The 27,039-nt window shown below is 32.5% G+C and overlaps 1 protein-coding gene across 1 annotated transcript; it reads right to left on the bottom strand.

The window, feature by feature from the left end:
• Positions 1 to 654: 654 nt before the first annotated feature.
• On the bottom strand, positions 655 to 10,223 carry LOC134230898 (uncharacterized). The gene is made up of 5 exons (XM_062712760.1): positions 10,211 to 10,223; positions 8,113 to 8,318; positions 7,463 to 7,712; positions 6,740 to 6,907; positions 655 to 950 (listed from the first exon to the last, which is right to left on the bottom strand). Exons 1-5 carry the CDS (start codon positions 10,221 to 10,223, stop codon positions 655 to 657), a joined length of 933 nt encoding a protein of 310 aa, XP_062568744.1.
• Positions 10,224 to 27,039: the final 16,816 nt, after the last annotated feature.

Here is a 27,039-nt window from a genome sequence, read left to right as displayed (position 1 = left end):
TATTGCAATGTGTGAAGCATTCATTGTTATAACAAGCAAGAAAAACCACAGCAGATCTGTATATGTTTTGTACGTCAACTTCTTATCATACAATATATGCTTCCAAAAGTATCAGCCAATCCGAAATATCAAAATTCTAAAACTGTATTTCATCAATCTTCAAAACTGTCTACTCAGACAGAATCTTCTATTATTATCTCCTTCATTCGAAAATATTTATTTGGGAAGTTATGACCAAGAAGTTAAACATCTCTCCCATCCACAATAAAGAGGTCATTAAAATGAAATGCTTTGAAAATTGTACATGGAAAAACAGTACATGTTTCATAACAATCAACATTTTACGGTTAATTTCTCATGTTATAGGCTCTGGATTGCCGTCTGATTAGCAAAGCGCAACATGCAGTGTCTAAAGACATTAATAACAAAACACATAATACATGTATACTGTAAAATAACATATTTTCGAGGGGTCAAATTGTCGTGGGTTGAAGAAAATATATTGGTTCATGGGGATTTAATTTCGATTTTGAAGAATTGCTAAATGCATATGACAAATTACATTTTGTGGAAAACATGAATTCGTTGGCCCCTTCATACATTGAAAACCACGAAAATTAACCCCCATGAACATAAATGATTTCACAGTATTCATCATTGCTCATCTCTGCCCTTCCGATGTTGACAAAAATTCTTATTTATTTTATTGCACAAGTTCTTGACAACAGCAATTATATCCGGTAAAATTAGAGCTGTTATAGTAAAACTCATCAGAAAGGCCCCAACACTTCCTATCTGTACAGCACTAGGACGAGATTCGTAGACACTGATCAAGCTTCTGTTATAGGCGCTAGTGTTTGATTTATGAACGGATAGATTCCTCTTCATCTCTTTTATCCATTCTGCAAGCGTCTCATTGGTGATATAGCTTCTTAGTCCCTTTGTTGTATCTTAAAAAAAAAAACAAGAACAGCCTTTATTTATTTAAGTGGCTTTATAAAAATATTGTAAATTAAATGATTAGAAAATTAAAAGGAATCATATTACAATTATCTACATGGGATCGATTCGATTATTGTAAACAAAATTCTGTTAGCTTGGAAATATCGAAAATCCTATGAACCTGAACATTAAGAGCAATCGTGCCTGGGTGAGAAACTTCATGAAGAGTGGTGATCCATAAAATTTATAATCATTTGTCTCCAAGAAAGATTAATGTATCTTCAGTGTTCAATGTTACTCTTTAGTACGTATATGTAACTATTTTGCTGACAAAACCAGGAAAAAAAACAAAAAGAATTATAAATCAAGGGAATATATTTTTATTTACAGGTACTTGATAATAGTACCTTGGCACTGCAAACTGGTATGAGTCCACTTTCCAGACATGCATGCTATTTTATTTTCAGCATTTGTTGGTCTGTATCCATAGCGACATGCATACATGGCCACGTCATTATCAACTAGAAAATCAGCGTTTGTTATGTTAGGAACTGGGCCACAAGATGGCGCTGAAAATATACAATGGGGTAGAAGAAAAATAATACCACTCGTTATCAAGAGTTGTCAGTCGTTATCATTAAATAGTAATTATTAGTAAATTTGCAGTTATTTTTGTGAGTTGATTGATTTGAAATGCCAACATGAATTTGTTGATTTTGAAGAAAAGATATATATTGAACATTAAGTAATAGAATGTATTTTAAAATACAACTAGCAATTATACCATTACGCAAGTGAGTTATGGTTACGTATGGAGTTTTCTATGCTAAAAATATAAGTAAAACCCATAATGACTATACCTTCCACGCAGAAGTTAAGACTTGTTTTCTAAAACATTCTTAGTACCGAGGATATGCGAAAGCCAGTTTACATCATGACGTCATTTTATGACGTATTCGACCCTTACTACTCAAGTGAATAAGAAACATTAACAAAATCGCTTCGGCACAAGGGCATACCTTTCTCTATTTAACGGAAACAAAGTATAGATAAATGCAGAATATAACAAGGATTCAAGATATTGCTGCACAAATGTCGACACTGCAATTGATTAATTACAATTTCTAAAGTCTTAGGTTGAAACAGGGTAAAAATTCACTGTCCAGTGTAAGTTTTCTAAATGTCTATCAATTGAAAAAGTGCATGGGATTTGTGCAGCAATTTTATTTATCTTGAAACTATTCTCCTGAATATTATACGTTATTTGTTTTAAATGAAATAGGATATGCCCTTGCGCAGACGTTGTTATTTTGATGTGGTTTAATAGCTTGAATGGGAAAGAACAATGACGTCATAATATGTACTAGATATAATATGCTGTGGGCACCAAGTATGAATAAGGAAATCAATTTGAAATTTATTTGTATATAAAATATACAATTTATGCATTTTTATTAGCTCATTTGCATAAAAATCCACATATTTAGCTTTAACTCACTTGCGTACATGGAAATGTAAACTCATAATATATTATTTCCCCGGCGAGGTTCTAGATTGAGGATTAATTATGCAGAATGAAATCCTCATTTAGAAATAATTTAGGTAGAACACAATAGATTTTAAAATTTTCCTCAAATTAGTTTTTTTTAAATTTTGATACTTGCTCTAGGATACACAATATCACTTTATATGTCATATGAAAGAAAAACCACTGCACATTTTTGTCCACTTAGTTTGAAATATTGCGTATTAGACGCCCGCTAGTAGATTGTGAAATCAGACAATCGACTTGGGAATCATCGATGGACGTATTACAAGCTAGTGTGATATTGTTTTCTTACTAAAAGTCAGTAAGTTATATTGGCACTAGTATATTTGTATAAAATATGGTGTAAAATTAGAACATAGTTACATAACAATGAGTATAAAAATTCATTTCAATTTTAATGGGAAATATCTTTATCTATGATTTTATTTTTTTTCAAATATGGACCTCCTTGCATCCCTATTAAAATAACGACCACTATTAAAATGATAATTTCAATCATAGTAGTTGAGAGAGTATTTCAATGACAAACATAGGTTGCAACCACTATTGAAATACGACCATTTCGCCACTTGAAATGTACTCTCAACCACTATTGAAATAAGTATTTCAATAGTAGTCGTATTTCAATAAGGTTTTGATTTCGGTAAAATCTTGTGATTTCAAAAGTTCTTTGAGATTTTTCAGTATCCACATCCGATTGACACCACTTCTTGAATATACATGTATAATTGCACAACACTCTTGAATTTTTTCCTTCCCTACTGTCAATATCTTAGTGAGGAGTAACGAAAGAGGCTTAGGTGAACATTTACTGGAACAAACAATGTTTTTTTTTTATTTGTAAGGATTTTTATGGAGTTTCGGAATACAATATATAAAGGGTAGTTTAAATTCATTTTGGTAGTACAAGTCCCATTGAAGTCTTTAGAATGCATAACGGTAGCAAATGTTTTATCCATGACTTTTCCGATTTACTATTGTTACATATTATAAAAAAGTGTTAATTCGCCGAAATTCTGATCCGTGTGCTGCCTTAACAAACCCGCGTAATGGGAAATATTTTTTTCTATGATTTTATTTCTTTTCCAAATATGGTTCTCGTTGCAACCACTTTTAAAATAACGACCACTATTGAAATAATAATTTCAATCATAGTAGTTGAGAGAGTATTTCAATAACAAACATAGGTTGCAACCACTATTGAAATACGACCATTTCACCACTTGAAATGTACTCTCAACCACTATTGAAAAAAGTATTCCAACAGTAGTCGGATTTCAATAAGGTTTTGATTTTGTTAAAATCTTGTGATTTCAAAAGTTCTTTGGGATTTTTGAGTATCCACATCTGATTGACACCACTTCTTGAATATATTATTGCACAATACTCTTGAAGTTGTTCCTTTACTACTGTCAATATCTGAGTGAGGAGTAACGAAAGAGGCTTAGTTGGACATTTACTGGAACAAACGATGTATATGTATTTGTAAGGATTTTTTATGAAGTTTCGGAATACAATATATGTAGGGTAGTTTAAATTCATTTTGGCTCTGAGCAATATAAAAAAATAGTTTGAAATAGTTTCCTGCCGAGGGGAACCATACATTTGCTATTTCCTGAGTTCCCATTTCATAACAGCTTTATAATATCGAAACAATCATAGGCGATTTAATTTTTTCAGCAGAAACGCGGGTTAGTTAAGGCAGCACATGGATCAGAATTCGGCGAATTAACACTTTTTTATAATTATGTAACACTAATAAATCGGAAAAGTCAAGGATAAAACTTTTGTTGTAAGTATGCATTCTAAAGACTTCAATGGAACTTATGCTACAGTAAGCAATTCACCATGACGTCACCACGTCATGTCTATAATTAGAAAATATGCCTTAATGAAAAAGTGAAAAGTTCAACACTACCTCGGGGATAATTAGTTCCAATTTATATTAATAGTTATGTTAAACATCTTTGTACCATGAAAAGTGCTGCTAGAATCCTACTGTCCTCTTATTGAAATAATTATTCAACAATTTCGGACGAAACCTTCCCAAAATGTTTACATTTTGTTCATAGCATCGAAAAAAATGCATCAATTCCCGTAAACCATACGATTCTAGCAGCACTTTCCCAAAACAAAAGAATAAGAACTTTAGATAGAAAAAAAAAATTAAGTTTCAAGGTATGCGGCGTAGTGTTGACCTTTTGCACCTTTTTTGTTGCAAACGACAGAGGAAAGGCTGATCGGCAAGTAAACACCCTCCCTTCTTTAATTTTACGAAGAAATTGCAGAATTATATTACCATACCTTATTCATACGCTTTATTCCCACAAGAATCACACATGATATTCATTCTAAATGCTTTTAAACTCCGATTTCTTGTGTTTGTTTACATCAATTCTCGTTACTTTTCACTTTCACTCTGCTACTGCATGATCAACAGTTATGACGTCACGGGTTTGGTATGTAACCCCTGTGATAACTACAGAGGCCTAGGAACGATAAAATTCCGTTGATATTATTCCTCTGCATATTTTGGTTCATTTTTATGACCTCAAATCAACCTTAGATATCGATTTTAAGAAATTGCTATCTCTAAATCTCACGTCATTTAGCTTATTATGACGTCATATCATATCGGCAAGTAGAATATTTGGTTGTAACCTTAACCTACCTGCGTATTCCGACATTAAAAAAACACTGTAGAGGTATAATCACAAATGCATGCGTTCAGTCCGTCTGTTTATTTGTTTTCAAACAAAAGCTTCCACCTTTTCTCATAAAATTTTAAAAGGGTGGGGATATAGCTTTCATATTTCACTTCTTTAACTTTGTGGCAAGATCTTGATTTGGATACATATACCACCAAATTTAACTACTTGGCCTTGACCTTGGGGGTTTTGTCAACGTTGACAAAAAGCCAAACTTTAACCATTAGTTTTGAACAATTGGTGCTAGGGCTTTTGTACTTCACATAGTAATTCATTTGCGACAAGAACTTTAGATGTTAACAGTGATCCTTTGACTTTTAGCTTAGACTTTAAAACATTTCCTAAGAATTTTAACACTGGCAATAACATTGAAGCAATTTGCATTGTAACGGGGGATTTCAGATTTCACAGGTATATTTCTTTTGAAAAAACCTTCTTCTTGATACCAAATATTAAAATTATATATATATATATATATATATATATATATATATATATATATATATATATATATATATATATATATATATATATATATATATATATATATATATATATATATATATATATATATGTGCATACTCAAAAATCCCAAAGAACTTTTGAAATCACAAGATTTTAACAAAATCAAAACCTTATTGAAATACGACTACTATTGAAATACGTTTTTCAATAGTGGTTGAGAGTACATTTCAAGTGGTGAAATGGTCGTATTTCAATAGTGGTTGCAACCTATGTTTGTTATTGAAATTAAACTGTTAATAAAAGCAAAGTTATATTCAAATTACATGATTTTGAATTTCCACAAAATGAAAAATAGTGACATTCTCCTACCATAACAGGTGAAGTTTGTTTTCTGCCACTCAGATAGTGAGCAGTTTATTGAGTTGGTTCCAGATTTTGGAAGAAACCCCGGACGACAGGAATACAGAGCAACATTATTGGAGACCATGACGTCAGCGTTAGCAATGGTGGGTGGATCAAGACAAGATTCTTTAAAGATAGACAAACATGTAGTGAAATTACTATAATTATTAGTTGACATTCATAAAACTTTTATATCAGTTTATAACATTATTTACAGATTATGTACACCTTTTCGACTTACAATGCTCTAAGAATATTATTTGGTGCATACACTTAATACAATCTTCTCTAAAGGATACACTAAACAAATGGGAACATAAAACATTATTCACTGAATACAAGTTTTGCACTGTTTTTACATGTACAACATTTATAAAGATCTTGATCCTTACTTATACATTTAAAGTCGGTAGACGGCCAGGTACTGTTTCTGCATTCAATGACATCAACTGTATTTTTCATTGTGAAATATCCCGTTAAGCAGAAATATGTTGCTCTATTGTCCTGCACAAGAACTGCTGCATTTTCGACAGTGGGAGGTGATGAACAAACAACTTCATTAAAAAAAACCCTCAAAGATATCAGAATTACTTTTTTTATCCTGAAATATATTGTTTATCAATTGGAATGTCTTTGAATCACTACATTTTTTGATATCAAATCAAAGATATACCTTTACAAAACATTGACGACTTAGACCATGTGCCCTCTATACAGTTAATAATGACGTCATCAGAACTTTCAGTGAACCCAGTCTTACAAGCGTACAGTGTTTTGCTACCATTAGTTACTCCGTCATATAGCTTATATGCATTGGAAATGTCAGGAGGGATTGGGCAATCTAAAGTGAAGCTTTAATTACCATTGAATAATATTTACATTTAAATCCCTCTCAAAATCAAGTCACAGTATATTAAAGAAAACGAAATCTGAAAAAAAAATGAATAAGGTTGAAAGTTGGTTATATGATTTGTTCCTATATCGTAATGGTCAACTGCCAGGGTTTATGGTAAAATAGAAGAATTGAATAAAAAAAAATCTTTCTTGTCAAGCATTGCAAAAGATTGGCAATTATGCTTACAACATTGTGGAAAAGAATTATACCTGTAGATACGCATCTTGTCTGAGGCCAATCAGGCGAACATAATTCCGTAGTCTTGCAAGGCGTGCCTTAATAGAATGAGTTTATATAATTTGACAACTAGAGGCAATTTTTCTTCTTTTACATTTCTATGTAGACTCAATATTTCTTAACATGCAGTTTACACTTGATTGACATAAAAAAAAAAATGTTTATTGCATAACGTTTATCTGCAGGATGCGGGGAGCTAAAATCTTCACATGAAAAAAAAGTGTCAGGATATGTTTATTTTTTCAATAATCAAATACTTAATACCTGTAATGTTAATAACCTTAATGATGACTTCAACAACGTCACTTTCTTGATAATTTTGCCCGCCACCCCACTGTCCACCCACGTAAACCAAATGTCCATTTGTATTTGTCCTGGATGGTCTCCAGAGCAGAACCTCTGTCTCATTGTATCCGTATATTATAGCTCCATATGTGTCATTAGAGGTATCAATCATGGCGCTACCGCCAGCGTGAAAGATGAATTCCTCGTTGTTTGGAGATGATACTTTCATCTGAAGGTATTAAGCAGGAATAGAAAACCTGGATTAAGGTATATTAGGTGTAATTCTGATTACTTTATATATAAATTACCTACACTGACCATTTCAACTCATGAAGTTTATTTAGATAAGATACATTCCCAGTTGCGATTTTAGAATCAACATTATTTGATCATTTGCTTGACAATAAACAAAATTACTTGTATTCCTTTATAAACTGCAAATTTCTTTTTAATGAAAACATACAAAACAGATATTTTTTAAATTATGCATAGACAATGCATATCGAGGTAAGAGTTTTACAAGGTCACTCAAGACCAAAGTTACTGTGAAATGTTAAAACTAGTGTTAACTATGAATATGGCCTGTTCATTGATGGATAATTTTTACATGCCATTAACTTTAGATTTACCAGAACAGAAACAAATGCTGAATCTAAACTATACACCGAATCCAGGCTCACTCGCTCGACAGTGTTTGTGTCGCTCTTATCCAGTGTGAATTGTGTTGAGAAATGCTTATTACAGGAGTCGAGTATCCAGGCCTGGATATACAGACTAGCATTGTCGCCACTAAAGCTCTCTGCTCCCCATCCATCGTCTGCACAAGCCACATAATCTGGAAAATGTAAAATCTAAAAAACTCTAGAATTACTCCATATAAGTTTTCATACAACTTTTCAAGGCCAGTGGTTCTTGAGGATATGTAATTTTTTCTATATGTTTAAATGTTAACTTGGATTCTCTTTTGTGACTCTTTGCTATCCCGAGGGTCATTTTTTGAACTATTGTAGAATCTACACTACCCTAGAGACATAAGTTTCAGCATTTCTAGTCAAGTAGCTCTTTCAAAGATTTTTCCTGTACATTTCAATGTTAAACCTGCATTATTATTATTATTATTATTATTGTTTCCCCGCCCTATATATACCCCCAGGGTTATTATTTGAACAATTGAAGAATCTACAGTACTGTCCAGACCAAACCTGACACCCAAACAGTCCCAGAAAGCAGTCGGGAGCGCTCCTGTACTTATATGGGACTGCTCTAGAAAGCAATCTTTTAATAAGAAGATATTATTATACATGTAGTTAATTAATATTTTCAGTGACTTTATATTTACACAAATGTAGTTTAATGTATCTTTTTTTTAAATAAAATCGTTGAATAAGGAATTCGGGAGAAAATTTTTATCCCTAAAAATAAAGTACAGGTTTATGACAGAAAAATATCTACATGTAGCCTATTTAATTATTTAATGTAAAATCATGTACTAAGAACTTGCATTTGCACTACTGTAAATCTGAAAATTTTTACTGTAGATAAATTTTTAGCAAATTTGCGCGTACATTGCATTTGCAAAAAAATATTATTCTTATATATAAACAAGTTTTGCTTTCCAAAAAGCCTGAAATGTCATCTCTTTGGACAGTGGAGTGTAACTTTTTTTCTGTTATTACAGATTTTTCTATTTTTCTAGGGAATGGGAGTGACAGCTTTACTGAACAATTTAAGATTAGGAAAAAGGGCAGTAATCAAACTCCAAAATCCTATGTTGTGTATGAGAAGGAAGTATTTTTTTTTATTATTTCGAAAAAAATTATTTTGTTAGTACTTGGCTATGCTCCAACAAAAAGTGTGGATAAGGGATGCTTGAAGGATAAGGAAATTGAACAATTACAACAGTACAAGGTTAAAAGGGCTGTTACACAGATTTGTTGATCTGATTTTCTAGAATTGTCTAAATAATTTCATGATTCATATGTTGCTATAGCATTTCATACTGCGTGAAATATACATAAATAATGTTTGAAAGTCTCTTTTATTTGGAAATTATCAAAACTACAAAGTTTGGGACATGTTTCATTGACATATATTCTAGAACTTTCACATAGTAAACTTAATCTACAATAGAGATAACTCTTAATGGCTAAACTGTTCATTATCCCTTTATAAATTTGTCAAGTTGAAGAGTTTTTGTCCAATTTTTCCCCACAATCCATGCTATAATTCTTTAAATTTTACTTCGCATTTCCATTTCCTTTAAATACCGGGAAATCACAAGAGTAATATTTTTTTTTTATTTTTTTTTTAAAAAAAAAAATGTCCCACTATGCAGTATTTGTAAAATTTGTAAAAAAAAAAATAAAATAAAATAAATAAATAAACACAAGGATCAGTTGGGTAAAATCTTAGCTTTATTTTTTACCTTACATATATGTATTTCACAGTTTCTTACTCTGACAACAGACAAAAGCGCTAACTTAAATAATTCCAACCCTTTCCAAAGATATCCCTTAAACTTCCCATTCCTTCAAGTGATATGGGCATCGAACCCTTAGGGTTATATAGGGGGGAATGACCTAAACTTACTTCAAAACGTTTACTATTTGAAATCAACTTATAACAGCACTGGTGGATTTAGAAGGTGCCCAGGCTCACTTTTTTGTCCAAAATATACATAAAATTTAACAATTGAATCATTTTTCTTGTGTGGCTGTGGGCCCCTACCCAACGCCCACATGCTTTTAATATAGGCTTTTGACCTGCTGTTCAATCCATATTCATATTGTACACTTTGTATATTATGAATAAAATACTTCTTAAACTAAAAATGCTTTTAAGCATAAGTAATAACATTTAAATGCTATCAGCTAAAATCAAGCATTTACAAATTATCTGAAAAAAGTCTTAATTTGGCAACCCCGAACCTACGGCTGTTTTAGGAATATACATGTATACTGCCATTTGTGACCGCACAAATTTACGTGCAGTGCGTATATTTTTGTGATTTAGTAAACTTTTCCTGCATGCTAAACATATTTTAAAACAATTATATTTTCTAATTTTAGCTTCATTTCAATAATATAGAAGGAGTGAATTGATGACTTTTTTGTCATCAATGCAAATAAACTGTATACAGAAAATGATTGCAAATTCTTTTATTATGAGCTTGATAAATTCTTAAGAAGGATAGATTAGACATGCTAGAAAATACTTAGAATGATTCTTTGTGATCTTTTTCTCCAATGTCTGTAGTTTATTAGATACATTAAGGGGGATGTCCGGCCACCTTTTGTGCAGTAAGAACAAAATGTAAATATTTCTCAAATGGCTAAAAAACATTATAGTTTGATCAAATTCTAAGTCCTTATGATAAAGATACAATAAATATGCATAACTAAATGCATGTTGTGCATATATAATCTATACTTTTGCAGAAAAATGCTTTTGATATGCTCCTTAGAACTTCGCAGCTACAGAATTCAGCAGAGCCTTAAAAAATAAAAAAAAAAATGCAAAGTGTGCATTAATGTTCTCTGTACAACCATTTGTTGAGAAAATGACTAATTTTTGCACTTTTAAATGGTAATTTCAAGTTCAAAACAAGGTACTGTTGTCTTCAAAATAAGTGTAAAGAACCATGAAAGTAGTTCATGGATAGCAGCACGAGGTCTATTTTAAGCACAGAATTTTGTTTTCCAGACCTCTTCTTAATATTGAGGTACATAATAATTAAAAAAGTAGAAGAGAATTACAGTTGCAAAATGTATCAAATAATATGAACACTTTTAAATGAGAAAATGTGTTATATAGTATGGATTAAAGTAATTAGTACTATTATCGAACAGTTTTTAAATAGTTTACATATTGATATAAAAAAAAATCTTAAACTCTTTGATTCCAGGTAAGGAAAAATGAGCACCATCAAAGTTAAAAATTAAGAGTTTGTAAGCCTGTCACAGAAAACATTTTATCTATCAAAATCCTAATTATCATTAATGAAACACAACGAAAATTAGACACATAAAATCAATATGAATGACTTTTTTTTAGTACCTACTAGTATACTGTGTCAAATAAACATTTATAATTTTCATCACATCGGAGCACCATTTGAAAAGGAATGTAATCATTGAGAGTGGGTTAGGAGATTTACTAAATAAAAAACTTTTTTTCTATTTGCCCATATTGTCAAAATTCCAATTATACAGAGTAAGGAAAAGTCAACGTAATTGAATATTTTAGACCATCTTTAAAATGACGTTTGGTGGTCCTCCCAACTCAGGGGGAAATTATTAAATAAATCATTATTTATAGGTAAGAAAAAAAATCCTTAAAATTGAAACATATTTGTTGATGGAAAAAAAAAGAAAAAAAAATATCATGTAATGGGATGTAAAAAAAAAACAAATTGAGTCGGGTCATTTCTAGGCAGGATCGAGGTCGGAAAAAAATTGCAACCAAATATTTTTTATAAAAAGTGGTCTTAACAATATAAGGCTAGTACATGTTCCATCACATACTTAGTAATGCAAAATTTCTGAAGCTTTGGCAATATTTTGAAAAACAAACATAGGATTTTTAGGGGGAGGGTGTAACCTCTAACTCTTTTTTTTTCGAAGATAGATATAGCATATGCGATGGACTTTTCTTTGTAAACATTGTGCTCACTTCTAAATTTCAAAGAAACAACTCAATATATTTTATCAAACTTCGTATGTTAGTGAGAGCTTACAACTTTGTCAACATAATGAGACATGATGTGTTTCATGTCCAAATATTACTCCATACAATGTGTGGGTCATCGCAAACAATCTAGCTATTTATATGTGAGGTGCCTGAAGGAAATCCTATAACTGACTATTTTTTCAATCTACCTGCTAAACAAAATAGACATATGTACCAACATTTGAAATGTAATACATGTAATTACAATTTGTTTTTCATGCACCGCATATTGTTTAACATTTTCAAATTAAAAGCTAAGCGTCCTCCTTGCAGCGCCCCATTTGAAAATAACTTCTATCGCCACAGAAAAGAGACCCGCCATAAACACATATATTTAGGACATGTTTTATCTTTTTTGAGTTTTAAAAAAAAATAACAAATTATCAAGACTTGTTCCATGAAAAAATTAATATAATCATGGTAATAAACGCATCTATCCACAGCAGATATATGCACATGCCAAACACGTGCTCATTGGAATGATATGATCGAGGAAATTCGAGCGATTAGCTGGATTTGGGCTAAAATTGCGTTGTTTCATTAATCGGACTATGCAATGCAACAATTAAAATAAGTAAGTTATATAACCTAAGGATTATTACTTAGTAATTTCTTGTCTTGATGTTGTTATGGTCGCATTTATTCTACAAGAGGCCCAGGGGCCACAGCGCTCACCTGAGCAATTTGCTAGGAAAAAGCCCATATCAGATCAGAACTGAAAGTTTACTGGGGGGGGGGGGGGGGGCTTGAATTTTAAGCCCCTAGGGGGTCATGATTTGAACAAACTTGAATCTACAATACCTGAGGATGATTACACATGAGTTTCAACTTTTCTGGCCCAGTGGTTCTTGAGAAGAAGATTTTTAAAGATTTTTCCTATATATTCCTATGTAAAACTTGAGTCGGCCATTTTGGCCCCACCCTTGCCCCGTGGGTCATGATTTGAACAAACTTGGATCTACACTACTTGTGGATGATTCCACATGAGTTTCATCATTCCTGACCCTGTGGTTCTTGAGAGAAGATTTTTCCTATATATTCCTATGTAAAACTTTGATCGGCCATTTTGGCCCCACCCTACCCCCGGGGGTCATGATTTGAACAAACTTGAATCTACACTACCTGAGGATGATTCCACATAAGTTTCATCTTTCCTGGCCCAGTGGTTCTTGAGAAGATTTTTTAAAAACGCCATTATTTTTTCTCTTATTCATGATTATCTCCCCTTGGAAAAGGGCGTGGCCCTTCATTTGAACAAACTTGAATCCCTTTCACCTAAGGATACTTTGTGGCAAGTTTGGTTGAAATTGGCCCAGTGGTTCTTGAGAAGAAGATGAAAATGTGAAAAGTTTACGACAACGACAACAACGACAACGACAGACGACGGACAAATTTTGATCAGAAAAGCTCACTTGAGCCTTCGGCTCAGGTGAGCTAAAAATCGATGTTATTTGAACTCTGTGTGACATAGGTATGGCTGACAAAATAAACACATGGCCTTAGGAAGACCCCACATGAAAAATCAAATTTTCAAGAATTATGGATAATGACAAGAAAAAAACGAAACAAATGGTTGTAGCCATATTATCAATGAATCGAACCGACATCATACCTATTCAATGCATTTTTCATCTCGTGAATGCTGTAGCTGTGCAGTTCTAACATGATTAATTTCCTCCTAATTTAAACAAAATAAACTATAATTATTTCCTAATTTTGGTCTCTAACAGTAGGTAATGAGTGCATCAGCACTTTGAGTAACTTTGGGCTAGTTTAGTATTAAGCGCAATCTTGGTATTTTTTATTTTACACCAGGCGTGATCCAATATTGCTTGTACATACCCCTTAATGTATCCGATTATAACTTGTGCTTTTAATATCTGAAATTTGTTTACTCTTGATACATTCGATTAAAGCAATATGGGCTGTATGACATCGGAATATTTTGCTGCAAATTTTTCATTAACTATTTCAATGACAGAAAAATAAAACTTCCATAAACTTCCTTTGTTCATATTTGCGATAGAATATTTTTATAAGCTTTCAATTAAAGCAAAATTGAATTATTATCGTCTTGTACAATAATTATTCCTAATTTAATACTGTATTTTAGGTCTTACAGAAATATTTATTCTGAAACATTTTTAACATTTATTTTGGGCTTCTTGGTCAGAAGGGGTTAAATTACATAAAAATTAATCATAATTTATAGCATATTTTACCTGCAAAATAAAATTTTCAAGAATGCAGCTCAAATTGCTTTAATCAGACGTATTTCTTTTAAAAAAAATGACAGCGCATTATAAAATAACAAATGTACCAAAAAATTAAAGTTTTCATCATCAATAATTAGTTATTTATGCGATTTCTTATGTAAATGTTTTAAATTCAATGTTGTTTTTTTGTGAATTATTGGATCCACGCCTCGGCTGCAGAGGATCATTACACATGCGCTGACCTAGATAGAAGATTCTATCTAGTTCTGACCATCATTTAGGTAAAAGTCAAGAAGACTATATATATACATAAGAACATACAATGTATATTTTGAAGAACCACTATCATCCTGGCGATTGTGTGTGTCGAACTCGCTATGATTTCTTAGCAGCTTGTTTTCTTTAAAGAATTTATCAATAATAAGGCAGATCGCTTTTTGTTTACATCTCTATATTTAGAAAATCGCATCATCGCGTCAAACTGACCAGTTGGAGATCCTCGGGTGGCTTTGCATTTTTGTGTGTAGCGTAGTGGAGTCAGCCGAGGATTGCCGATTGATAAATGGCAGCTTACCCTGGGACTTTCCATCCGGAAATCAAATTAAACTTCATGTGTCATCTCTCGTGAGAGAAAACAATCAACATGTAAAGAATTTCTTTCTGAAAGCAGGTGTCTATTTTTAACTCAGTGAATAGACGTCCCTTTTTAATTATTTTGCCAATGAAGAGAGACCAGTTATTTTATCTAACCATGTATCAACACGTGCAGTCCAGTCTAATACGAAAATTCGTAATATTACAAGTTATCGTAATATAAAACTAATATTACAATTTTTCTTAATGTAATTAAATTACGAATACGCGTAATATAGCAGATTGTAAGAGACTATATTACGAGTTTCCGTAATCCAAGACAAATTCAAGCATTGCAAGAAATTGAGTGGTGGGTAGCAAAGTATGACATCGGTAATATATCAGATTCCACGGCTACTGATAGCACACAGTCAATTTGGTCAGTTACGCCTATCAGAAAGCAATGAAATTCAAGAAGAAAGTACCGCCAGCGATGGGTGAGTGGACAATTTCTTTTATTATTCTTTTATAGGAATTTTCCCAAGGATAAGACCAATTTTCCAGCAAATTTCAATATTCGCTTAAGCATGTCGTATTGATCTATATCACCCGAACGCCCTACTTTTCTTGCGAAGTCTATCCTAAAAACCCACCCTCGTCTCATAATTCAACTGTTCGTGCAATTCTTATTGAAATAAGAATTGCACGAACAGTTGAATTATGAATTCAAATCTCAGTAAGAGTCGTACAAGTTATCGCCCGTGACATCTCGTATTAAACGTCATACTTTGCTACCCGCCACTCAATTTCTTGCAATGCTTGAATTTGTCTTGGATTACGAAAACTCGTAATAAAGTCTCTTACATCTGCTATATTACTCGTATTCGTAATTTAACTTCATTACGAAAAATCGTAATATAAGTTTTATATTACGATAACTTGTAATATTCCCAAGTCAAAGTGAACAGCTGTAATTTAGCTGTTAATTAACCTTCCCAGTTCTCATTTAACAGCTGTTCTTTAGCTGTTCCTTAGCATTCCAGTTCACTCACTTTATGCAAATTAGTAATTTGCATACACACATTCCAATAGCAGTTAACAGCAGTTATTTAGCATTCCCAGTTCGTTAGCTGTCGTATAGGCTGAAATATTTTAATGAGCTCAGTGAAAACAGCTGACCGATATGAATATTAATGAGAACTGCTTCAAAAACTGCTGTAAGCTATTTAATATTCAGGAGAACTGCTAACAAGTATTTCCTTATATGGACATCCCAGTGACTTAAAACTGCTAGGAACTGCTGTAAAACTGCTACATAATGCATACATACATGATAAATTACAACACCATCAACAATGTGTATAATTATATACAATTTATTATATTATTAGGAGCAACAATTTTAAATGAAAGAAAATTACACATTATGTTCATAACCAATGCATTGGATCCTAATTCCTATCTGTTGACAAACATACATAACAGCATATGGAGAAAGTTTAAACTCTTCAGCCACAAATTTAATAATTTATCATTAAAAAAATATAAGAATGTCGCATTTTTAGATAATAAATAAAACAGAAATCTATTCAAGTGTTGGTAAAAAGTACAACACTATTAGGTATTGAAACACAGTAATATAGAATATTTACTAAGAATATTTAGACTTTTTATATCAATCTTGACTAGTACATTACACATACTTTACAATATTTGTATTAATAACAGCTACAATTTTAAATCTTTAATAAGAACATCTTATGGTATTGGTCTTTGCCACTTTCTACCTGCGTTCCTGATTCATTTCTCGCAATTCAATTAATATCCCAGGGCTTTCTTCACACCCATCTGTCAAATGAAAAATTTTCTCCACTTCTTTGTTACTTGTAAGGTTACTGCATGTTTAATGTTTGCCGGCTGTTCTTGGTCAATTTGAAATCCTATCAGTTAAAAAAAAACACACACTAAGTTTCACAGTTGCATAAATAAATTCAAATTAATTGCTAACCTTTTATAATCTAACTTTATATATACAAGTCTAGTAGTTTCTCCAAGTTTGTGTCAATTTGTTTACAATAATTAAAGGCATTCATGATTATTTGATTAGTGATTTAAATAATTGTTTTCTTTAATATCTAAAGCTTTTCCTAAAATAAGAAAAAGAAATACATGTATATACCTCATATATAGGCCCCGTTTTTAAGTCCCAATCAGGTCCAAGAAAATCACTAGATCCACCTCTATCTTCTTCTACAAAAACATCGTATAGGCTATGGTAAATCAGTGCAAAATAACAACAACAACAAAAACCTTGCTATATCAAGCCTTCAAGAGTTCTCTGAGCTGACTGAAATGTGGCCAAAACGTAACAGATTTAGAGCACTTATTTTTTATTTATCAACAGACACACATGTATTAAAAACATATACCTACTGTATATAAAATATCTGCATCTTTTGTTAGATATAGCAATCCAATCTCAGTTTTACTGGTGACGGCAATCCCCCTCTTCAAAAAATTCTCTTGCCTTCTCTCCAAACTATACAATATGGCAGCCAAGGTTGTTGAATTTTGGCGGTCTGTTGTTTAAATTAATTGAACACCAAACCCGACATTTCAACAGTTTCTCAATCCCGATCAAATTATACATAACAGGTAACAGAAACAGAGAACTGCTGTTAACTGCAAAGCAGTTTTTTTATTACCTGTTATGAGATGAACTGCTGAAGAACAGCTTAAAAACAGCTAAGCTTACTGCTCTTGAAACAGTTTTGAAAACAGCTATGATATGATCATATTATGATATGAACAGCTGAGAACTGCTAAAGAACAGCTGTAAATTTGAAAAAACTGGTAAAACACTGCTATCTAACAGCTAAAAACAGCAGTTCATTTTGTCTTGGGATTACGCTTTCTCGTAATCTTATGTTTTTTGGTAATATTACGAATTTTCGTATTGGACTGGACGTGTGATAACTCGAACTTAGTGTACTTACTAGAGACACGACGTGTAAATTTTAGGTGAGAAAAAACCAAACGATGAGAAAATTAGTTATTATATTTTTGTCTTTATTTGTATTATTTTTTAGGTAAAAAGGCATAGACAACCTCTAAAAGGTTTGTTATAATTAATTAATAAGAAGTCATTTCAGTGCAAATCTTTTTGTATTTTTATGCCCCTGTAAACGATCGCGAAGTTTCGGGGGATATATAGTTTTTGTCGTGTTTGCCCGTCTGTCTGTCTGTCTGTCTAGCTGTCTGTCTGTCTGTTTGTCCTCAAAAACTTTAACCTTGCCCATTTCTTTTGATTTAGTGAAGCTTTGACTTTCATGTTTCACATATGTATTTTTTATGACAAGACCTTTCTTTGGGTACCAAAAAATTTGACCTTTTGACCTTGACCTTGGATATTGACCCACTTTTACATGAAAATTTTAAACTTTTACTTTGGGCATATCTTTTGAACACAAGAGACCAGGACATTTATGCTTCACTTATGTATTATTTGTGAAAAACCTTTTCTGGAATACTAACAAACTTGACCTTTTGACCTTGATCTTGTTGATTTCAGTACTTGTTTAAAAACTTTAACTTTGGTCATAACTTTTGAACGGTAAGGGCTAGGGCTTTCATACTTCATATATGTAATCCTTGTGAGAAGACCCTTTATTGGATACCAAGAACTTTGACCCTTTGACCTTGACCTACTTTTAAAAAGCAAACTTTGACCATAACTTTTAACGGGTTAGGACTAGTGCTTTCATACTTTACATAGTTAATCCTTGTGACAAGACCTTTCATTTGATAACAAGACCTTTGACCCTTTGATCTTGTTCTTAGAATTTGACCTACTTTTAAAAATTTTTAACCTTGATCATAACTTCTGAACGGTTAGGGCTAGGGCTTCTATACTCTACATAAGTATTTCATGTGGCAAGACCTTTCATTGGATACCAATTACTCCAATAGTTGACTTTTTGACCTTGACCTTGGAGATTGATTTACTTATAAAAAAAAAAACTTTAACATTGGCCTACTTTCATATCTTACAATTGTTTTTCCATTGAGAATAACCTACTTTTGATACAATTTAATTAAATTTGCATTTAAGAAAAGTTTAATCTTTGCTATGTTGCGATGCGGGGGCATCAGTGTTTTACAAACACATCTTGTTATCTTCAAAATTGTTTCGGAGCGATTCTGCAGTTTCTTGCCACGTTGCGAGTATATTGGTGGTATTCTAACTGTGCATACTAATTTGAAACATAAAATGATATGAATATCTTAAGTGATTTTTATTTTTAGCGCCAGTGACAATTCGCAAAATTTTGAATCGGAAAAATTAATCAACAGCTCTTTGAACAAAATTCGCAAAAATAAATCGAGGTAAAAAAAATTCCGTATTTTAAAAAAAGCATTGCAGTTAGCTAGATTTAAGATTTTTTTTTTTTTTTTGAAAAAGCTTCACGTTTTACAAGTACCATGCACACAAAAATGGGTGTTCCATGCAACCATAAAATAAAACCTTATACAGTTATTTAATGCCTGAGCCGTTGGCCTCGGGCAATAGAACACACTGACTTGTTCCCTGCACTTCGGGAATACTATTCTGGTCTATTGAGAGCTCAGGCATTAAATAATTGTTTTATTACCTAATTAAAGCCCGGAGGACCGGGCTGCTCTTTACATATAAGTTTAGGTGTTGGAGTATCGGGATCGAGGTGGGAGAATTAAGTTATTCAGAATTAAAGGTATTCTAAACATTAAAAAGATTGTTAATCAGAGTGTTCTTTTCCTTTATAAAATAAGGGATACACAATCTATTTACTTCCATACAGTGAATCTGTAAAAATATATGTTTTGGATATTTAATTTATAAAGTTACGACAGGTCCAATTTTTTAAAACATCGACTTTTACTTATCGCATAAAAACGTACTGTACACAAGGTCGTGTTTTATATTCTTAAAGTTATATACATTTTTGAAATAATTGATGTATGAGTCTAGTTTCAATTTATATTTTATGCAGCCAGCATTTACTTGACGAATTGATAAAGTTTAAAAGGTTATCGTTTTTGTTCGATTTTCATCCGAATATGTTTTCAAAATATTCTCGACTATCCTCTCCATCATTTAGACGCATTCCTTTTTAACACATATCGAAGCGGTTTGATGATCAAGATCATTTTCATTGTTTGCTTTATTTATTTCCCGGGCGTCAATTAATGGTTACATCAATGTTTTCTTGTTTCATATTTCGTTAAAAGTGTTCACAATATTGTATATTACAGAAGGTTTCCGTGCCATTATGAATTCATTGTAAAATAATTTAATTCTTGTTGTAACGCTGTATTTGATTGGATAAAAAATATACTTTATATCGTATTAAACGGGTTGCCTACGTTACCATGACTTGCGTCAAAAACGTATCAATCCGCCTAACGTTACATTCAAAATTTGTACAAACTGATCAAAGTCATTTTGTTAGAACAATCGTCTTTTTTCGTACATCTGTTGAATGAAAATTTGATTTTAAGCAATGATTTTCATAGCTACCCATTTTATATGGTATAAACTGGGTTAGAACCGTTTAGGCTTTTTTCATAAACCGCTTCGCGATTTATAAAGCGTAAACTGCCCCAACTCAGTTTATACCATATGAAATGGGTAACTATCAAATTCATTCCTTAATTAATTAAAATTCCTCTCGAGAAGTTTTCACCCATATTGAGACGCCACCGTTTGCCGGTGGAGAGCTGCAAACTTTGTCCTTTACTCGGCATAAATGAATGAATATTGGAATCAGTATCAATCACATAAAATGAAGAAATAGAATGATTAATATACCAGATAATTGTGATGAAATATTCATATTCAGTGTAATTCATACATGTAGGTGTAAAAGCTTTCCTCTTTCAATAAATATTATTTCAAATTGTTTCTATGCGCGTACTGTTTAAAAATGATCTTCATTTATTCATGTAAGGATTCCTCTCATACTACACAAAATCAATTTTTACTGCCTTTTATAGTCCTGTTGTTTATTGGAAATCTAATTTCAGAGTTAGCTTCGCCCATTACAATAATAAACCACGCCCACCGGGACTGCTCTCAGGGACCGGTAGGACAGCTCTGGGACTGCCTTGTGTCAGGTTAGGTCTGGTCGGTACTGTACATCACCCAGCGATACATCAACATAAGTTTCAGCTTTTCTAATCCAGGTGTTCATGAGAAGATAATTTTAAAGTTCCTTACATAATTCAATGTTAACTTGGATTCCTTATTGTGACCCTACCCTACACCTGAGGGTCATGATTTGAACAATTTCGAATTTGCACTACCCAGTGTTGTTTCCCTATAAGTTTCAGCTTTTCTGACCACGTGGTTCTTGAGAAGACGTTTTTTTTAAGTTTCCCCCTCCTAAATATTGCAATATAAAAATTAGATTCCCTATTGTGGCCACGTCCTTCGCCCGAGGGTCATGATTTTGATTATTTAGAATTTACACTACCTGAGGATGTTTGTACAACGTTTGATAAAAATTGGCCAAGTGGTTCTTGAAGAGAAGATGACACTTTTAAAACATTATGAACGGACGGACAGCTAGTCAGACGGACGGACAACGGATGATCAGAAAAGCCCAGTTGACCTTTCATCTCAGGTGAGCTAAAAAAAAAACTCGATTACTACATGAACTTTCACTTTGCTTTTATGTTTTTTCCTAGATATGGAGAGTGATAAAGGTAACCACCAGGACAAGGACGAACAAAATAAAATTCAAACTTGGAATAATGAAGAGAAAGATTTAGTTAAAAGAGATTCATCGAATACATCCTCCTCAACTGCATCATCTAACGATTCGTCGTCATCAGAAATGGATGTCCAGTCTTATGATATGGATGTATTTCAACCAACGTCCAGTAGTTCATCTGGATATTCTGACAGGCAGAGTTCTTCGTCGGACGCTGGAAAGTCCAGAAATTACATTGATGAAAAAGAAAACTGCATTCTACTTATCAATGGACCCATCACGTTGTCGATGGCCGAAGCAAAGCTATGGTACAAGCTTTTGAAAGTTGGGACGGAAATGATTATCAACAGAAGTGGAAGGTCTGTTTTATATACATATATATTTCTTCAACAAAGCCCCTCTCCCCCTCCGGGGTTTGTCGTTTTAATATAGTTACCCCTACTATAAAAATACACAAGGGAGGAATCTAAAAATAGGAAATTCGCTACCACAAATTTTGACCGAACTTTCTGTCTTGTTTCTGGGCGACTTTCGTTGCCAACCAAGCAGGAGTGAATGGAGTATACATGTAGAATCAATTTTAATATTCTTCAGTCAAATTCTAATCAACGCGTACCGTTAGTCATATAACCAACTTCTTTTTTCGACATTCGGATCTGGCGACAGTTCTTTCCATATTGAAAGCAGCGCTCTCTTGGTTGCTTTCTGCAGATAACTCGTACACAAAGTATAAACTGTAAGGATTGACATGCTTATTGAAGGATATGTAACATGTTTATATAAATAAATATTACCAAATATAGTAAAATACGTACCATGAAACCACAGGAACATACTAAATCTGCTTTATTTTTCTTAAAATATACTATAAGAATGAATCAGGTCATTCAAACTCATCACATCATTTAAAAATAACAGGTCATTAAAAAATATCATGTCATTAGTAGGAAATCATCAGGTCATTTCAAATCATCAGGTCAATTTTTTCTTAAATTCTGGGGAAAAGATTTGTCTCAAAACCAATTAAAGTGTTTAATTTTTCTAAAAGAATTTTTAAAAAAATGTCAGGTCATTCCTAACCTTCCATTACAAGTCAACGAAAACAATACAGGTCTTCACTAGAAATATCAGGTCATTCAAAATATCAGGTCAACAAGTTTTTGTAAGAATACTTTGATAAAAAGAAAAAAATTCTCAGTGTTATCTCCTAAAACTGTATCTTAGTATACGTGTAGTATCATCAATAATTTTCTCCCAAAAAATTGAAATAGAATGTTAAATTGATAATTTTATGTGATTTTTTTTTTATCAGGACAAATATCAGGTCTTTAGTATATCAGGTCTTTAGTGTGTTCCGAAACCACAGCTGTGTTGTTCAATACCCTCACGAAAATACTCTATGTATCATTTATAGAGTGCAATTTCTCCCTGAGCCAATCTTCCCCTGCCGTAAAATATATAATTGCTGTACTTTTGTTTTTAAAAAAAGAGAGAGAGTCGGCACACTGTTACAAGACAATGTCCCATCTTTAAAATGGTAACTAAATGTATTGAACATACGTACTCGATATCTGACGTTTTAACTAGATTATACTTACCGGTAAAGGACAAGTATAGCATTAGCAAAGAGGGTTGTTCAAAAAGTTCGTGGACGATGTCAATCTTCGTTATATTATTCACTAAAAATTTGAAATAAGCAAAATATAATATGTAAAAAGAAATGTTTCCTTTTTCCGTGATCGGGAGGTCGTGAGTTCGCACCTAAGTCGATAAAAATGGGTAGCAACTTTTCCTTCGCCATGCGCTCGGCACTTTGAAGTGAAAGTTGCGGGTCCTTCGGATGAGACCTTAAAAACCGAGGCCCCGTGTCAGCGACAGGCGTTGGCGCGATAAAGATTCCTCACTGCTCAATGGCCCTAAGTGATGAGTAAAGGTCAAAATTTGAAGCCCTTCACTGGCATACGGTGACGTCTCCATATGAGTGAAAAATTCTCGAGAGGGACGTTAATCAATCAATCAATCAATCAATCAATCCATTCAATTTAACAGAAATCAATATATGGTTCATTTTAAATTCAACATATTTTGTACCCGCGCAGCACACTTAAGGGCAATGTAACGTCAAAACTAAGGGTCAAGAATTTCTTAAAGAAAAAAATACGGTGTATCCCTATACATTTCAAACAGAGTTATCCTATAGCCACTCATTAAAAACATTTTTCTAATACTTGGTATTCTTTAAACAATTGTTTTCGATGTATAATTGCGTTTAAGGTTATAATTTCTTTTATTATCTAACTCTGCTTTCACAAGATAAGCAACTCTGAAGTGCATATGTCTTTCTTTGACCTTCCAACTTTTTCAAGTTTCTGTTTTAATTTTTACAGTTAAAACCGTTTCTTAACATATTGTCCTCATCCGATACACTCTGTCTTTGCCACTCAAATACTACCTGTACTATTTGTCCACACATGCACAACTCGCTTGTGATATATTTTTTTATTTATCTTATTTTATTTATTTTAAGAGTTTATTCAGGATTTTTTCTGCGTAAAACACAAAATTGAATCGTTAGCTGCTGCTCCATGACGTTCTAAAACGTCATCGTTTTGTCGTTATCAAGACGGACTACATTTCTTCTCAAGCGGAATACAAATCGATGTAACAATATTTAATCTTAATTTTGTTATTTTTCGTTTTTGATACATTTTACAGGGAATATGACTACAGACATTATTTAGTGTATCGTTTGTAACTTACTAAATTTTGACCTGCTCCGCGACTCAATTTTTGCATTTTTTAAAATCGCGATAAGTTTTGAATAAATCTTGATATTTAACACAAATTGACACCAATCGTTTGTATTGATTTGTAAAATATATCTACTAAATTCGGATAGCATATGACGTCAAATAAAAAAAAAACATACGACATAAGTCTATGAACTTTTCGAACAACCCTCGTAAAATATGAAAACCCTCAAGGTTAAATAACACAGACAAATGGAATTTCTTTCAATATTCAGATGTCTTTGCTAAATAAATTGTCCTTAAAAATTAGAAATGATAATTACTTAGTGAAACCACGCATGGATCCAAGAACTTTTTTCATGTGGAAGAGATTCCCCCCGAGTCAAAAAAAATCCAACCCAGAAATTTATTGACAAGCAAAAATCAAAAACAAATTTAAAAAAAAACCCGAAAATTTCAACAATAACAACAGAACAAAACAAGAAACCCTGTAAATTCGCCCCAGTGGACCTATTTCATACAAGGGGAAGGGGGCTTCATTAATCAGCATATTAAAATGTTTTTAAACAAATATTTCTCGATGAATCAGATTCAACAAATTAAAATGAAAGTATAACATTGATATTTTTATAACCGCTTGTAATAAATTATTGGAAATGTTAGACTTTTTCAAATGTAGAATGATACAAGAACTAAACAAAACGAGATAAACAGACCTATTCGTAACTTACTAGGGAGTTATATTCGTTTAACGAGATAAATATCTGGTTATATGGAGATGCCTAACTGGATATGAAATAATTAATTCGTGTTAACGAGATACGAAGTCAAACAATTATTTCCTTTATTGGATTCAGGAAACATATACATGTAAGTAGTACATGTAAAAGATATACATCAAAATGTATGAATTTCCTTGAAAAAAAAATTTAAACTTTACATAGCCTTGTTAAATTGCACATTAAAAATATTAGACATATACAAGTACCACTGTGCCATTAGAAATGGTAAGACATCATGTATCATCTGTTCAAAAAACAGAGGAAGAAAATATTCCTGGCATACTTTTATTATTAGACTTTGAAAAAGCTTTTGATACTGTTGATTGGAACTTTATTTTTAAAACTCTAGAATTTTTCAACTTTGGGGGACAATAATAAAATGGCTTAAACTACTCTATCACGATGTATCTAGCTGTGTGCTAAACAACGGTCATTTTTCATCCTTCTTCACAATAGGAAGAGGTGTAAGACAGGGGGACCCTCTTTCGCCTTACTTATTTATTCTAGTGGTAGAGCTCCTCAGCGCCTCTTTAAAAAACAATCCCGACATTAAGGGAATAAACATTAAAGATTCAGAGTACCTTGTAAGCCAGTATGCAGACGATACTTCTCTAGCGCTCGAAGATGATGAAAAATCCCTTAACTTAGCATTAAAGTGCATAAACTCCTTTGCTGCTTGCTCCGGGCTAAAACCCAATTTCGAAAAAACACAAGCTTTATGGATTGGTGCAAAAAGGGGCTGTGGTCAAGAGATTAAGACAAAAGAAAAAATAATGTGGAACCATGACGGTAAATTTAAACTCTTAGGTATAACTTTTGACTTAAACAAACCTGATATCACTTATGATAATTATGAGGAAAAGTTACAAGCTGCCAAAACGCTTATTAATGATTGGTCTTTTAGAAACCTCACATTGATCGGAAAAGTCACTGTGCTCAAAACACTGGTTTTACCAATTTTTGTTCAACTTTTTACTGTTCTTCCAGACCCACCTTCAGATTTTTAAAGAAACTTCAAAATATGTTTTTTGAATTTATCTGGGACGGCAAACCAGACAAGATCAAGCGCACCGTTCTATATAATTCAACAGAAAACGGAGGACTTAAGGTTCCTCATCTAGCATCTTTCTGCCAAGCCTTGAAAATATCATGGGTCAAGAAAGTACTTGACCCAAATATTCATTCGCCATGGAAACTCTTGCTCTCAGACACGACACAAAAATTCGGAAAAGACAAAATGTGGTATTTTAGAAATGAAGGTTTAGAAACCATTGCAAGTAAATTTAATTCATTCTGGAAAAGTGTATTACTATCTTGGGGAAAGGCTAGTCAAAACTCTACCACAGCCCCTTGTGAAATTCTTAGTCAACCATTATGGCTAAATAATGATATCAAAGTCGGAAAAAAAATGTGTTTAAGCGAAAATGGATGACCAATGGCATATTTTTCATTAATGATTTAATCACAGAAAATGGTGATTTCATGAATTTTAACCAATTTAATAATAAATACATGTTAAATACAAATTTCGTGGAACATACCGGATTAATATCAGCAGTCCCTAAACATTGGAAGCAAATAATTAAAAATCATCAAAAGTTGAATGAAATTAAAAGTGAAAATATTTTAAAACTTCAAAGAAACGTGAAAGTCACAAAATACTTTTATCATTTTTTTGTTGAAAAGATAGCCGAGTCCCCTTCATTGGCTTTAAGAAAATGGGAGGAAAAACTTTCAATACATATTCCTGAAAAT

This window comes from Saccostrea cucullata, unplaced genomic scaffold (assembly GCF_032062105.1).
Source record: "Saccostrea cucullata isolate Sc308-1 unplaced genomic scaffold, CSIRO_AGI_Scuc_v1 ctg4452, whole genome shotgun sequence".
NCBI classification, from domain to species: Eukaryota; Metazoa; Mollusca; class Bivalvia; order Ostreida; family Ostreidae; genus Saccostrea; species Saccostrea cuccullata.
This window is presented reverse-complemented; position numbering and strand designations above follow the sequence as displayed.